Below are 15,437 nucleotides of genomic sequence, written 5' to 3'. Positions count from 1 at the left end.
GTGTAGTATTTACTGGTGTAGTATTGTATTTAATGGTGTAGTAGTTACTGGTGTAGTATTGTATTTACTGGTGTAGTAGTTACTGGTGTAGTAGTTATTGGTGTAGTATTTATTGGTGTAGTATTTACTGGTGTAGTATTGTATTTACTGGTGTAGTATTTACTGGTGTAGTAGTTACTGGTGTAGTATTTACTGGTGTAGTATTTACTGTTATTGGTGTAGTATTTACTGGTGTAGTAGTTACTGGTGTAGTATTTACTGGTGTAGTATTGTATTTACTGGTGTGGTATTTACTGGTGTAGTATTGTATTTACTGGTGTAGTAGTTACTGGTGTAGTAGTTATTGGTGTAGTATTTACTGGTGTAGTATTTACTGTAAGAAGTATTTACTGGTGTAGTAGTTACTGGTGTAGTAGTTACTGGTGTAGTATTTACTGGTGTAGTAGTTACTGGTGTAGTATTTACTGGTGTAGTATTTACTGGTGTAGTAGTTACTGGTGTAGTATTTACTGGTGTAGTATTTACTGTAAGTAGTATTTACTGGTGTAGTATTTACTGGTGTAGTAGTTACTGTAAGTAGTATTTACTGTAAGTAGTAGTTACTGGTGTAGTATTTACTGGTGTAGTAGTTACTGTAAGTAGTATTTACTGTAAGTAGTAGTTACTGGTGTAGTATTTACTGGTGTAGTATTTACTGTAAGTAGTAGTTACTGGTGTAGTATTTACTGGTGTAGTAGTTACTGTAAGTAGTATTTACTGTAAGTAGTAGTTACTGGTGTAGTATTTACTGGTGTAGTATTTACTATAAGTAGTATTTACTGGTGTAGTAGTTACTGGTGTAGTATTTACTGGTGTAGTATTTACTGTTATTGGTGTAGTATTTACTGGTGTAGTATTTACTGGTGTAGTAGTTACTGTAAGTAGTATTTACTGGTGTAGTATTTATTGGTGTAGTATTTACTGGTGTAGTAGTTACTGGTGTAGTATTTACTGGTGTAGTATTTACTGGTGTAGTAGTTACTGGTGTAGTATTTACTGGTTTAGTATTTACTGTAAGTAGTATTTACTGTAAGTAGTATTTACTGGTGTAGTAGTTACTGGTGTAGTATTTACTGGTGTAGTAGTTACTGGTGTAGTATTTACTGTAAGTAGTATTTACTGGTGTAGTATTTACTGGTGTAGTAGTTACTGGTGTAGTATTTACTGGTGTAGTATTTACTGTTATTGGTGTAGTATTTACTGGTGTAGTATTTACTGGTGTAGTATTGTATTTACTGGTGTAGTAGTTACTGGTGTAGTAGTTACTGTTATTGGTGTAGTATTTACTGGTGTAGTATTTACTGGTGTAGTAGTTACTGGTGTAGTATTGTATTTACTGGTGTAGTATTTACTGGTGTAGTAGTTACTGGTGTAGTATTGTATTTACTGGTGTAGTATTTACTGGTGTAGTATTTACTGGTGTAGTATTTACTGTTATTGGTGTAGTATTTACTGGTGTAGTATTTACTGGTGTAGTATTTACTGTTATTGGTGTAGTATTTACTGGTGTAGTATTTACTGGTGTAGTATTGTATTTACTGGTGTAGTATTTACTGGTGCAGTATTTACTGTAAGTAGTATTTACTGTAAGTAGTATTTACTGGTGTAGTATTTACTGGTGTAGTATTTACTGGTGTAGTATTGTATTTACTGGTGTGGTATTTACTGGTGTAGTATTGTATTTACTGGTGTAGTAGTTACTGGTGTAGTAGTTATTGGTGTAGTATTTACTGGTGTAGTATTTACTGTAAGAAGTATTTACTGGTGTAGTAGTTACTGGTGTAGTAGTTACTGGTGTAGTATTTACTGGTGTAGTAGTTACTGGTGTAGTATTTACTGGTGTAGTATTTACTGGTGTAGTAGTTACTGGTGTAGTATTTACTGGTGTAGTATTTACTGTAAGTAGTATTTACTGGTGTAGTATTTACTGGTGTAGTAGTTACTGTAAGTAGTATTTACTGTAAGTAGTAGTTACTGGTGTAGTATTTACTGGTGTAGTAGTTACTGTAAGTAGTATTTACTGTAAGTAGTAGTTACTGGTGTAGTATTTACTGGTGTAGTATTTACTGTAAGTAGTAGTTACTGGTGTAGTATTTACTGGTGTAGTAGTTACTGTAAGTAGTATTTACTGTAAGTAGTAGTTACTGGTGTAGTATTTACTGGTGTAGTATTTACTATAAGTAGTATTTACTGGTGTAGTAGTTACTGGTGTAGTATTTACTGGTGTAGTATTTACTGTTATTGGTGTAGTATTTACTGGTGTAGTATTTACTGGTGTAGTAGTTACTGTAAGTAGTATTTACTGGTGTAGTATTTATTGGTGTAGTATTTACTGGTGTAGTAGTTACTGGTGTAGTATTTACTGGTGTAGTATTTACTGGTGTAGTAGTTACTGGTGTAGTATTTACTGGTTTAGTATTTACTGTAAGTAGTATTTACTGTAAGTAGTATTTACTGGTGTAGTAGTTACTGGTGTAGTATTTACTGGTGTAGTAGTTACTGGTGTAGTATTTACTGTAAGTAGTATTTACTGGTGTAGTATTTACTGGTGTAGTAGTTACTGGTGTAGTATTTACTGGTGTAGTATTTACTGTTATTGGTGTAGTATTTACTGGTGTAGTATTTACTGGTGTAGTATTGTATTTACTGGTGTAGTAGTTACTGGTGTAGTAGTTACTGTTATTGGTGTAGTATTTACTGGTGTAGTATTTACTGGTGTAGTAGTTACTGGTGTAGTATTGTATTTACTGGTGTAGTATTTACTGGTGTAGTAGTTACTGGTGTAGTATTGTATTTACTGGTGTAGTATTTACTGGTGTAGTATTTACTGGTGTAGTATTTACTGTTATTGGTGTAGTATTTACTGGTGTAGTATTTACTGGTGTAGTATTTACTGTTATTGGTGTAGTATTTACTGGTGTAGTATTTACTGGTGTAGTATTGTATTTACTGGTGTAGTATTTACTGGTGCAGTATTTACTGTAAGTAGTATTTACTGTAAGTAGTATTTACTGGTGTAGTATTTACTGGTGTAGTATTTACTGTAAGTAGTATTTACTGGTGTAGTATTTACTGGTGTAGTAGTTACTGGTGTAGTATTTACTGGTGTAGTATTTACTATAAGTAGTATTTACTGGTGTAGTAGTTACTGGTGTAGTATTTACTGGTGTAGTATTTACTGTTATTGGTGTAGTATTTACTGGTGTAGTATTTACTGGTGTAGTAGTTACTGTAAGTAGTATTTACTGGTGTAGTATTTATTGGTGTAGTATTTACTGGTGTAGTAGTTACTGGTGTAGTATTTACTGGTGTAGTATTTACTGGTGTAGTAGTTACTGGTGTAGTATTTACTGGTTTAGTATTTACTGTAAGTAGTATTTACTGTAAGTAGTATTTACTGGTGTAGTAGTTACTGGTGTAGTATTTACTGGTGTAGTAGTTACCGGTGTAGTATTTACTGTAAGTAGTATTTACTGGTGTAGTATTTACTGGTGTAGTAGTTACTGGTGTAGTATTTACTGGTGTAGTATTTACTGTTATTGGTGTAGTATTTACTGGTGTAGTATTTACTGGTGTAGTATTGTATTTACTGGTGTAGTAGTTACTGGTGTAGTAGTTACTGTTATTGGTGTAGTATTTACTGGTGTAGTATTTACTGGTGTAGTAGTTACTGGTGTAGTATTGTATTTACTGGTGTAGTATTTACTGGTGTAGTAGTTACTGGTGTAGTATTGTATTTACTGGTGTAGTATTTACTGGTGTAGTATTTACTGGTGTAGTATTTACTGTTATTGGTGTAGTATTTACTGGTGTAGTATTTACTGGTGTAGTATTTACTGTTATTGGTGTAGTATTTACTGGTGTAGTATTTACTGGTGTAGTATTGTATTTAATGGTGTAGTAGTTACTGGTGTAGTATTGTATTTACTGGTGTAGTAGTTACTGGTGTAGTAGTTATTGGTGTAGTATTTATTGGTGTAGTATTTACTGGTGTAGTATTGTATTTACTGGTGTAGTATTTACTGGTGTAGTAGTTACTGGTGTAGTATTTACTGGTGTAGTATTTACTGTTATTGGTGTAGTATTTACTGGTGTAGTAGTTACTGGTGTAGTATTTACTGGTGTAGTATTGTATTTACTGGTGTGGTATTTACTGGTGTAGTATTGTATTTACTGGTGTAGTAGTTACTGGTGTAGTAGTTATTGGTGTAGTATTTACTGGTGTAGTATTTACTGTAAGAAGTATTTACTGGTGTAGTAGTTACTGGTGTAGTAGTTACTGGTGTAGTATTTACTGGTGTAGTAGTTACTGGTGTAGTATTTACTGGTGTAGTATTTACTGGTGTAGTAGTTACTGGTGTAGTATTTACTGGTGTAGTATTTACTGTAAGTAGTATTTACTGGTGTAGTATTTACTGGTGTAGTAGTTACTGTAAGTAGTATTTACTGTAAGTAGTAGTTACTGGTGTAGTATTTACTGGTGTAGTAGTTACTGTAAGTAGTATTTACTGTAAGTAGTAGTTACTGGTGTAGTATTTACTGGTGTAGTATTTACTGTAAGTAGTAGTTACTGGTGTAGTATTTACTGGTGTAGTATTTACTGATGTAGTAGTTACTGGTGTAGTATTGTATTTACTGGTGTAGTATTTACTGTAAGTAGTATTTACTGGTGTAGTAGTTACTGGTGTAGTATTTACTGGTGTAGTATTTACTGGTGTAGTAGTTACTGGTGTAGTATTTACTGGTGTAGTATTTACTGTAAGTAGTATTTACTGGTGTAGTATTTACTGGTGTAGTAGTTACTGTAAGTAGTATTTACTGTAAGTAGTAGTTACTGGTGTAGTATTTACTGGTGTAGTAGTTACTGTAAGTAGTATTTACTGTAAGTAGTAGTTACTGGTGTAGTATTTACTGGTGTAGTATTTACTGTAAGTAGTAGTTACTGGTGTAGTATTTACTGGTGTAGTATTTACTGATGTAGTAGTTACTGGTGTAGTATTGTATTTACTGGTGTAGTATTTACTGGTGTAGTAGTTACTGGTGTAGTATTGTATTTACTGGTGTAGTATTTACTGGTGTAGTATTTACTGGTGTAGTATTTACTGTTATTGGTGTAGTATTTACTGGTGTAGTATTTACTGGTGTAGTATTTACTGTTATTGGTGTAGTATTTACTGGTGTAGTATTTACTGGTGTAGTTTTGTATTTACTGGTGTAGTAGTTACTGGTGTAGTATTGTATTTACTGGTGTAGTAGTTACTGGTGTAGTAGTTATTGGTGTAGTATTTATTGGTGTAGTATTTACTGGTGTAGTATTGTATTTACTGGTGTAGTATTTACTGGTGTAGTAGTTACTGGTGTAGTATTTACTGGTGTAGTATTTACTGTTATTGGTGTAGTATTTACTGGTGTAGTAGTTACTGGTGTAGTATTTACTGGTGTAGTATTGTATTTACTGGTGTGGTATTTAATGGTGTAGTATTGTATTTACTGGTGTAGTAGTTACTGGTGTAGTAGTTATTGGTGTAGTATTTACTGGTGTAGTATTTACTGTAAGAAGTATTTACTGGTGTAGTAGTTACTGGTGTAGTAGTTACTGGTGTAGTATTTACTGTAAGTAGTATTTACTGGTGTAGTATTTACTGGTGTAGTATTTACTGGTGTAGTAGTTACTGGTGTAGTATTTACTGGTGTAGTATTTACTGTAAGTAGTATTTACTGTAAGTAGTATTTACTGGTGTAGTATTTAGTGGTGTAGTATTTACTGGTGTAGTAGTTACTGTAAGTAGTATTTACTGTAAGTAGTAGTTACTGGTGTAGTATTTACTGGTGTAGTAGTTACTGTAAGTAGTATTTACTGTAAGTAGTAGTTACTGGTGTAGTATTTACTGGTGTAGTATTTACTGTAAGTAGTAGTTACTGGTGTAGTATTTACTGGTGTAGTATTTACTGTAAGTAGTATTTACTGGTGTAGTATTTACTGGTGTAGTAGTTACTGGTGTAGTATTTACTGGTGTAGTATTTACTGTAAGTAGCATTTACTGTAAGTAGTATTTACTGGTGTAGTATTTACTGGTGTAGTATTTACTGTAAGTAGTATTTACTGTAAGTAGTAGTTACTGGTGTAGTATTTACTGTTATTGGTGTAGTATTTACTGGTGTAGTATTTACTGGTGTAGTATTTACTGTTATTGGTGTAGTATTTACTGGTGTAGTATTTACTGGTGTAGTTTTGTATTTACTGGTGTAGTAGTTACTGGTGTAGTATTGTATTTACTGGTGTAGTAGTTACTGGTGTAGTAGTTATTGGTGTAGTATTTATTGGTGTAGTATTTACTGGTGTAGTATTGTATTTACTGGTGTAGTATTTACTGGTGTAGTAGTTACTGGTGTAGTATTTACTGGTGTAGTATTTACTGTTATTGGTGTAGTATTTACTGGTGTAGTAGTTACTGGTGTAGTATTTACTGGTGTAGTATTGTATTTACTGGTGTGGTATTTACTGGTGTAGTATTGTATTTACTGGTGTAGTAGTTACTGGTGTAGTAGTTATTGGTGTAGTATTTACTGGTGTAGTATTTACTGTAAGAAGTATTTACTGGTGTAGTAGTTACTGGTGTAGTAGTTACTGGTGTAGTATTTACTGGTGTAGTATTTACTGGTGTAGTAGTTACTGGTGTAGTATTTACTGGTGTAGTATTTACTGTAAGTAGTATTTACTGGTGTAGTATTTACTGGTGTAGTAGTTACTGTAAGTAGTATTTACTGTAAGTAGTAGTTACTGGTGTAGTATTTACTGGTGTAGTAGTTACTGTAAGTAGTATTTACTGTAAGTAGTAGTTACTGGTGTAGTATTTACTGGTGTAGTATTTACTGTAAGTAGTAGTTACTGGTGTAGTATTTACTGGTGTAGTATTTACTGATGTAGTAGTTACTGGTGTAGTATTGTATTTACTGGTGTAGTATTTACTGGTGTAGTAGTTACTGGTGTAGTATTGTATTTACTGGTGTAGTATTTACTGGTGTAGTATTTACTGGTGTAGTATTTACTGTTATTGGTGTAGTATTTACTGGTGTAGTATTTACTGGTGTAGTATTTACTGTTATTGGTGTAGTATTTACTGGTGTAGTATTTACTGGTGTAGTTTTGTATTTACTGGTGTAGTAGTTACTGGTGTAGTATTGTATTTACTGGTGTAGTAGTTACTGGTGTAGTAGTTATTGGTGTAGTATTTATTGGTGTAGTATTTACTGGTGTAGTATTGTATTTACTGGTGTAGTATTTACTGGTGTAGTAGTTACTGGTGTAGTATTTACTGGTGTAGTATTTACTGTTATTGGTGTAGTATTTACTGGTGTAGTAGTTACTGGTGTAGTATTTACTGGTGTAGTATTGTATTTACTGGTGTGGTATTTACTGGTGTAGTATTGTATTTACTGGTGTAGTAGTTACTGGTGTAGTAGTTATTGGTGTAGTATTTACTGGTGTAGTATTTACTGTAAGAAGTATTTACTGGTGTAGTAGTTACTGGTGTAGTAGTTACTGGTGTAGTATTTACTGTAAGTAGTATTTACTGGTGTAGTATTTACTGGTGTAGTATTTACTGGTGTAGTAGTTACTGGTGTAGTATTTACTGGTGTAGTATTTACTGTAAGTAGTATTTACTGTAAGTAGTATTTACTGGTGTAGTATTTACTGGTGTAGTATTTACTGGTGTAGTAGTTACTGTAAGTAGTATTTACTGTAAGTAGTAGTTACTGGTGTAGTATTTACTGGTGTAGTAGTTACTGTAAGTAGTATTTACTGTAAGTAGTAGTTACTGGTGTAGTATTTACTGGTGTAGTATTTACTGTAAGTAGTAGTTACTGGTGTAGTATTTACTGGTGTAGTATTTACTGTAAGTAGTATTTACTGGTGTAGTATTTACTGGTGTAGTAGTTACTGGTGTAGTATTTACTGGTGTAGTATTTACTGTAAGTAGCATTTACTGTAAGTAGTATTTACTGGTGTAGTATTTACTGGTGTAGTATTTACTGTAAGTAGTATTTACTGTAAGTAGTAGTTACTGGTGTAGTATTTACTGGTGTAGTATTTACTGTAAGTAGTATTTACTGTAAGTAGTAGTTACTGGTGTAGTATTTACTGGTGTAGTATTTACTGTAAGTAGTATTTACTGTAAGTAGTATTTAATGGTGTAGTATTTACTGGTGTAGTATTTACTGTAAGTAGTATTTACTGGTGTAGTATTTACTGGTGTAGTAGTTACTGGTGTAGTATTTACTGGTGTAGTATTTACTGTAAGTAGTATTTACTGGTGTAGTAGTTACTGGTGTAGTAGTTACTGGTGTAGTATTTACTGGTGTAGTATTTACTGTTATTGGTGTAGTATTTACTGGTGTAGTATTTACTGGTGTAGTAGTTACTGTAAGTAGTATTTACTGGTGTAGTATTTATTGGTGTAGTATTTACTGGTGTAGTAGTTACTGGTGTAGTATTTACTGTAAGTAGTATTTACTGGTGTAGTAGTTACTGGTGTAGTAGTTACTGGTGTAGTATTTACTGTAAGTAGTATTTACTGGTGTAGTAGTTACTGGTGTAGTATTTACTGGTGTAGTATTTACTGGTGTAGTATTTACTGGTGTAGTAGTTACTGTAAGTAGTATTTACTGTAAGTAGTAGTTACTGGTGTAGTATTTACTGGTGTAGTATTTACTGGTGTAGTATTTACTGTAAGTAGTAGTTACTGGTGTAGTATTTACTGGTGTAGTATTTACTGTAAGTAGTATTTACTGGTGTAGTATTTACTGGTGTAGTAGTTACTGGTGTAGTATTTACTGGTGTAGTATTTACTGTAAGTAGCATTTACTGTAAGTAGTATTTACTGGTGTAGTATTTACTGGTGTAGTATTTACTGTAAGTAGTATTTACTGTAAGTAGTAGTTACTGGTGTAGTATTTACTGGTGTAGTATTTACTGGTGTAGTATTTACTGTAAGTAGTAGTTACTGGTGTAGTATTTACTGGTGTAGTATTTACTGTAAGTAGTAGTTACTGGTGTAGTATTTACTGGTGTAGTATTTACTGTAAGTAGTATTTACTGGTGTAGTAGTTACTGGTGTAGTATTTACTGGTGTAGTATTTACTGTAAGTAGTATTTACTGGTGTAGTATTTACTGGTGTAGTAGTTACTGGTGTAGTATTTACTGGTGTAGTATTTACTGTAAGTAGTATTTACTGTAAGTAGTATTTACTGTAAGTAGTATTTACTGGTGTAGTATTTACTGGTGTAGTAGTTACTGGTGTAGTATTTACTGTAAGTAGTATTTACTGGTGTAGTATTTACTGGTGTAGTAGTTACTGGTGTAGTATGTACTGGTGTAGTATTTACTGTAAGTAGTATTTACTGGTGTAGTAGTTACTGGTGTAGTATTTACTGGTGTAGTATTTACTGGTGTAGTATTTACTGTTATTGGTGTAGTATTTACTGGTGTAGTATTTACTGGTGTAGTAGTTACTGGTGTAGTATTTACTGGTGTAGTAGTTATTGGTGTAGTATTTACTGGTGTAGTATTTACTGGTGTAGTAGTTACTGGTGTAGTATTTACTGGTATTGTATTTACTGGTGTAGTATTTACTGGTGTAGTATTTACTGATGTAGTAGTTACTGTTGTAGTAGTTACTGGTGTAGTATTTACTGTAAGTAGTATTTACTGTAAGTAGTATTTACTGGTGTAGTATTTACTGTAAGTAGTATTTACTGTAAGTAGTATTTACTGGTGTAGTATTTACTGGTGTAGTAGTTACTGGTGTAGTATTGGTGTAGTATTTACTGGTGTAGTATTTACTGGTGTAGTATTTACTGTAAGTAGTATTTACTGGTGTAGTAGTTACTGGTGTAGTATTTACTGTAAGTAGTATTTACTGGTGTAGTAGTTACTGGTGTAGTATTTACTGTAAGTAGTATTTACTGGTGTAGTAGTTACTGGTGTAGTATTTACTGGTGTAGTATTTACTGGTATTGTATTTACTGGTGTAGTAGTTACTGGTGTAGTATTTACTGTAAGTAGTAGTTACTGGTGTAGTATTTACTGGTGTAGTAGTTACTGTAAGTAGTATTTACTGGTGTAGTATTTACTGTAAGTAGTAGTTACTGGTGTAGTATTTACTGGTGTAGTAGTTACTGTAAGTAGTATTTACTGGTGTAATATTTACTGTAAGTAGTAGTTACTGGTGTAGTATTTACTGGTGTAGTAGTTACTGGTGTAGTATTTACTGTAAGTAGTAGTTACTGGTGTAGTATTTACTGGTGTAGTAGTTACTGTAAGCAGTATTTACTGGTGTAGTATTTACTGTAAGTAGTAGTTACTGGTGTAGTATTTACTGGTGTAGTAGTTACTGTAAGTAGTATTTACTGGTGTAGTATTTACTGTAAGTAGTAGTTACTGGTGTAGTATTTACTGGTGTAGTAGTTACTGTAAGTAGTATTTACTGGTTTAGTATTTACTGTAAGTAGTAGTTACTGGTGTAGTAGTTACTGGTGTAGTAGTTACTGGTGTAGTATTTACTGTAAGTAGTATTTACTGGTGTAGTATTTACTGGTGTAGTATTTACTGGTGTAGTAGTTACTGGTGTAGTATTTACTGTAAGTAGTATTTACTGTAAGTAGTATTTACTGGTGTAGTAGTTACTGGTGTAGTATTTACTGGTGTAGTAGTTACTGGTGTAGTATTTACTGTAAGTAGTATTTACTGGTGTAGTAGTTACTGGTGTAGTATTTACTGTAAGTAGTATTTACTGTAAGTAGTATTTACTGGTGTAGTATTTACTGTAAGTAGTATTTACTGGTGTAGTAGTTACTGGTGTATTATTTACTGGTGTAGTATTTACTGGTGTAGTAGTTACTGGTGTAGTATTTACTGTAAGTAGTATTTACTGGTGTAGTAGTTACTGGTGTAGTAGTTACTGGTGTAGTATTTACTGTAAGTAGTATTTACTGGTGTAGTATTTACTGTAAGTAGTATTTACTGGTGTAGTAGTTACTGGTGTAGTAGTTACTGGTGTAGTATTTACTGTTATTGGTGTAGTATTTACTGGTGTTGTAGTTACTGGTGTAGTATTTACTGGTGTAGTAGTTGCTGGTGTAGTATTTACTGTTATTGGTGTAGTATTTACTGGTGTTGTAGTTACTGGTGTAGTATTTACTGTTATTGGTGTAGTATTTACTGGTGTAGTAGTTACTGGTGTAGTATTTACTGGTGTAGTAGTTACTGGTGTAGTATTTACTGGTGTAGTATTTACTGGTGTAGTAGTTACTGGTGTAGTATTTACTGGTGTAGTATTTACTGGTGTAGTAGTTACTGGTGTAGTATTTACTGTAAGTAGTATTTACTGGTGTAGTAGTTACTGGTGTAGTAGTTACTGGTGTAGTAGTTACTGGTGTAGTATTTACTGTTATTGGTGTAGTATTTACTGGTGTAGTAGTTACTGGTGTAGTATTTACTGGTGTAGTATTTACTGTAAGTAGTATTTACTGGTGTAGCATTTACTGGTGTAGTATTTACTGTAAGTAGTATTTACTGGTGTAGTAGTTACTGGTGTAGTAGTTACTGGTGTAGTATTTACTGGTGTAGTATTTACTGGTGTAGTAGTTACTGGTGTAGTATTTATTGTTGCAGTATTAATTGTTATTAAAGGTCTCTTTGGATAAAAGCTGCTAAATGTAAAGTATAGTGGTGTGTGTTTTACAGAGCCTGCAGCAGCCCCAGCTCTGACTGTGGTGTGTGTGTGTGTGTGTGTGTGTGTTTAACAGAGCCTGTAGCTGCCCCTACTCTGACTGTGGTGTGTGTGTGTGTGTGTGTGTGTGTTTTACAGAGCCTGTAGCTGCCCCTACTCTGACTGTGGTGTGTGTGTGTGTGTTTGTGTGTGTGTGTGTGTGTGTGCGTGTGTGTGTGTGTGTGTGTGTGTGTTTTACAGAGCATGCAGCTGCCCCCACTCTGACTGTGGTGTCTAACTGGTCCAGCAGTGACTCCTGTAATGTGACTCTAAACTGCACAGGACTCAACGTGTCTCTGATCTCCAGATGTAACGGCATCGTCTGCTCTCAGGAGGGAGGAGTCACATCCCTCTCCATCTCTCTCAACCACAACACTGTCTCCTGTAACCATAGCAACCCTGTTAGCTGGAGACAGACCACCATGGAGTTTAAACCTCTCTGCCCACTGTACAGAGGTGAGAAACAACAACACTTCACATAGGCAGAGTAGGGGTAGTGACATGTACATACATGTCAAATGTTTCCAATGTTTCAACCTCTCTGGCCACTGTACAGAGGTGAGACACAACAACACAAGGTATACATTATTACAGACAGGTCACAACAAAGATCCTTGATTACTAGCAAGATAGAGCAACGTAATTCGTTACTATGAGAGCAAAACGGGACAGTTCTGGTCACCATACGTCACTAAATAAACTTTCTCTCTTAATAAGCAATAAGAACAGATAAACATAATTATGTTCACAGTATTATTGTCTATAATCATGTATCATATGACCAATGAATCATTCTTTAGGACATGATATGAATAATTTTATTAGTCATGTGAACCGAGCTAGCTAGCTAGCTAACACTAGCTTAAAACGCTATGGCCTACAAGTTGATGGGAGTAGCTATGGCAATTCTATGAAGGTCATAAAACTTAACACCGCACACCGCAACAAATATTTTTTTCCTCACTTTGTGCAAAGAAAAACTATAAATCGTGCATCCTTCATTGATAAGGAAACAAGCTGAGGTTACTTTATGAGCAGGCACAAGGACAAGTGGCTTATTCAATCATATGCAAGCATTTTTTGATTAGGCCCAGCCTTCTGAAGCAACACTTCAATGGATCGGTTCCAGATGGATGAGTGGAGCTAGGCGGAGCGAAATTCATCTGGCTATTGCCAGGTTAAACTTCGGATGCATTAGTTCACATTTGGGTTTACAAATGCACGAATATTGTGCATGTTCTCAGATTATGAAACACGGCTGTGCAAATGTGTTTCGCACCAACTGCGCTGCAACGATTGGAGCAAAAGTGTCGAGTGCATGACTTGAAAGTTGTGACTCACAGGATAGGATTTGTGTACCTGTAACAAGAATTTGTGAACCCGTAGCCCCTAACTTCAACTTTACTGTTACACATTTATGACTTTAGTGTGCACATGCAAAATCTGCAGTTAAATGTGCTCGCCACTTTTGCACCAAATATACTTTCATACAATACAGCTTTGTTCTAATAAGTGACTAGTAGTTGAAGGACTTTGCTTAAACTTACTGTAATATACTGTTGCAAATTATCTTGTAAACTATTCACTTCAACTAATGTCAGTAATGTTATTTAGCTAGTTGTCATTTCAAAGAAATTACACTTCTCCGTTTAAAATGTTACCTTAGCTAAGAGGCTAGCTAGCATGCTAACAACCAGACAGCTGGCAGCAGCAAGGTCTGATATTAAGTTATTTTATTACAAATCCGAACACTAAAAAATTACACTATTAGGCTTGAAATGATCCCAAACACTTACAGAGTATGACAACATTTCCCAAAAAACCCTCAACAAATCCAGAAAGACATAATGACCAATTTATTGGTAAAATTCCACAAGTCTCCATTGACATTAGTGCAGCGAGGGCTTACTCTGGTCTTCATAAAGCCCCCCCCCCCCCCCCTTGCAATAATCAAACGCGGAAATTAACGAACGTTTGCGCCTCTCGCTCCGCTTAAACCCTCTCTGGTCACGATAAACAAGTACAATATGCATGATACAAGACAAAACACATACGAGTGCGATGGCAGTGCATGAATGTTGCATTTTTTATATATATTTTTTCCTGTGTTCATAATGTAGTGTTACACATGTAATAAGAGAGCAACCATGTAACCGCGACAAGATATATATTTATGAATACCTTAAACATACACATACACCATTAACATGTTGTGACTGTCTCATTTCAGATGATTTAGCGCCCCCTGCTGGAATGTCTCCATGTCTGCTGAAGGCCCTGCTGGTGACTGTAGTTCTGACCACCATGGTTACTGCTGTCATCACTGTTCACATCAGAGAGAAACTTGATAAATCAAAATAAACGTGTGCACACACACAAAAAGCTCACAGGAATCGAATCCGACACAAACTTCAGAGTCTCCCAGCAACAAATCCAACCCGTCTTTGTGTTCAAGTCATTTTTCCCCTGTGGGAGGGCAGAATGTGGCGTGATGGCGCTATAATACCCTATTCCTATAGGCTATGCTCCTATAGGCTATGCTCAAAGGCTATAGGCTATGCTCCTATAGGCTATGCTCCGTATGCGGCCGATTGTGCAGTTGGTTGGGGGAGGACGTAGGCTACAGTAGGCTGTGTGTGTGTGTGTGTGAGTGAGTGAGTGAGTGAGGGAGGGAGGGAGGGAGGGAGAGCGTGTGTGTGTTCCAGTTTACTTCACCTGTACAGTATGTTGTGGCACTATGCATTGCGTATTTCATGTATATACATGCAACTTCCACTTATGATTTCATGTGATTGTCATGATGGTAAAATCTTGAATACCGGTATTACACGTTACAATGTGTCAATTGAAGCTGTTTTGGAGACATCGAGGAATGCTGCCCCATGTTCCGTGGACACATTTGTTGTGTACGGAATTTCATTTTATTGAAATGTTGTGTCCCTTTATATAGTCATGCAAATAAAGCTTATATAGTTGAGAGACACGTGTGTGTGTCTTTGTGTGAGTGTGCAGCTAACAATATAATATATTAATGTGATAATAATGCTAATGCAGGTTCCATGTGGAATGCATATCTGCTCCACTCTAGAGCTCTCATATGAATGCATATCTGCTCCACTCTAGAGCTCTCATATGAATCTATATCTGCTCCACTCTAGAGCTCTCATATGAATCCTTATTCCACTGCTTGGTTGAATTTCCCATTGTCCTACGTAATTTAGAACGACCATTAACCGTATGTTATCTGCACACCTATGAAGTAGATCCATTTTTTTGGCCGCATCACACTTGTATATTAATTCGCCGAACTCGTTGTGAAGTTTAAATTAACTGTCACGTTGCATCCGAGCTGTAAAATGCAGACGTTCAGAACATTGCAACATTGTAGCATATGACGGAGGTGGTTTTTAGCTAGATGGATGACAGCCGGCTAAGTAAAATAGCGATGTTTCAAAGCTAAAGTTCATCAGAATCTTGGGATACGCCCGCTTGACAACGGGAGAGATAGAACTAACGACTGGCCTTTGGCCGTAGCAACCATTCATTTAGAACTAGTAACGGCAGTTTGTCCTGTGAGTTGAGAAATTAGTTGATATGTGTTGGAAGAAATTAGTTCTACAAACAAG

At 34.9% G+C, this 15,437-nt stretch overlaps 1 protein-coding gene across 1 annotated transcript in view; it reads left to right on the top strand.

Annotated features, from left to right (window-relative positions):
* Window positions 1-14,464, top strand: part of LOC143139234 (CD48 antigen-like) — a 31,837-nt gene extending 17,373 nt beyond the window's left edge. Inside the window, exons 3-4 of the mRNA XM_076299838.1 lie at window positions 12,013-12,267; window positions 14,042-14,464. Of these exons, the coding sequence (XP_076155953.1) occupies window positions 12,013-12,267; window positions 14,042-14,172 (386 nt within the window). The 3' untranslated portion in view covers window positions 14,173-14,464. The remainder of the gene's footprint in view (window positions 1-12,012; window positions 12,268-14,041) is intronic.
* Window positions 14,465-15,437: the final 973 nt, after the last annotated feature.

This window comes from Alosa pseudoharengus, unplaced genomic scaffold (assembly GCF_046254945.1).
Source record: "Alosa pseudoharengus isolate Yale_2024_CS ecotype anadromous, Long Island Sound unplaced genomic scaffold, YU_APseudo_1.1 YU_APseudo_1.1_scf_22, whole genome shotgun sequence".
NCBI classification, from domain to species: domain Eukaryota; kingdom Metazoa; phylum Chordata; class Actinopteri; order Clupeiformes; family Clupeidae; genus Alosa; species Alosa pseudoharengus.
Note: the sequence above shows the minus strand (reverse complement) of the source record. Positions and strands in the feature narration are given on the sequence as shown.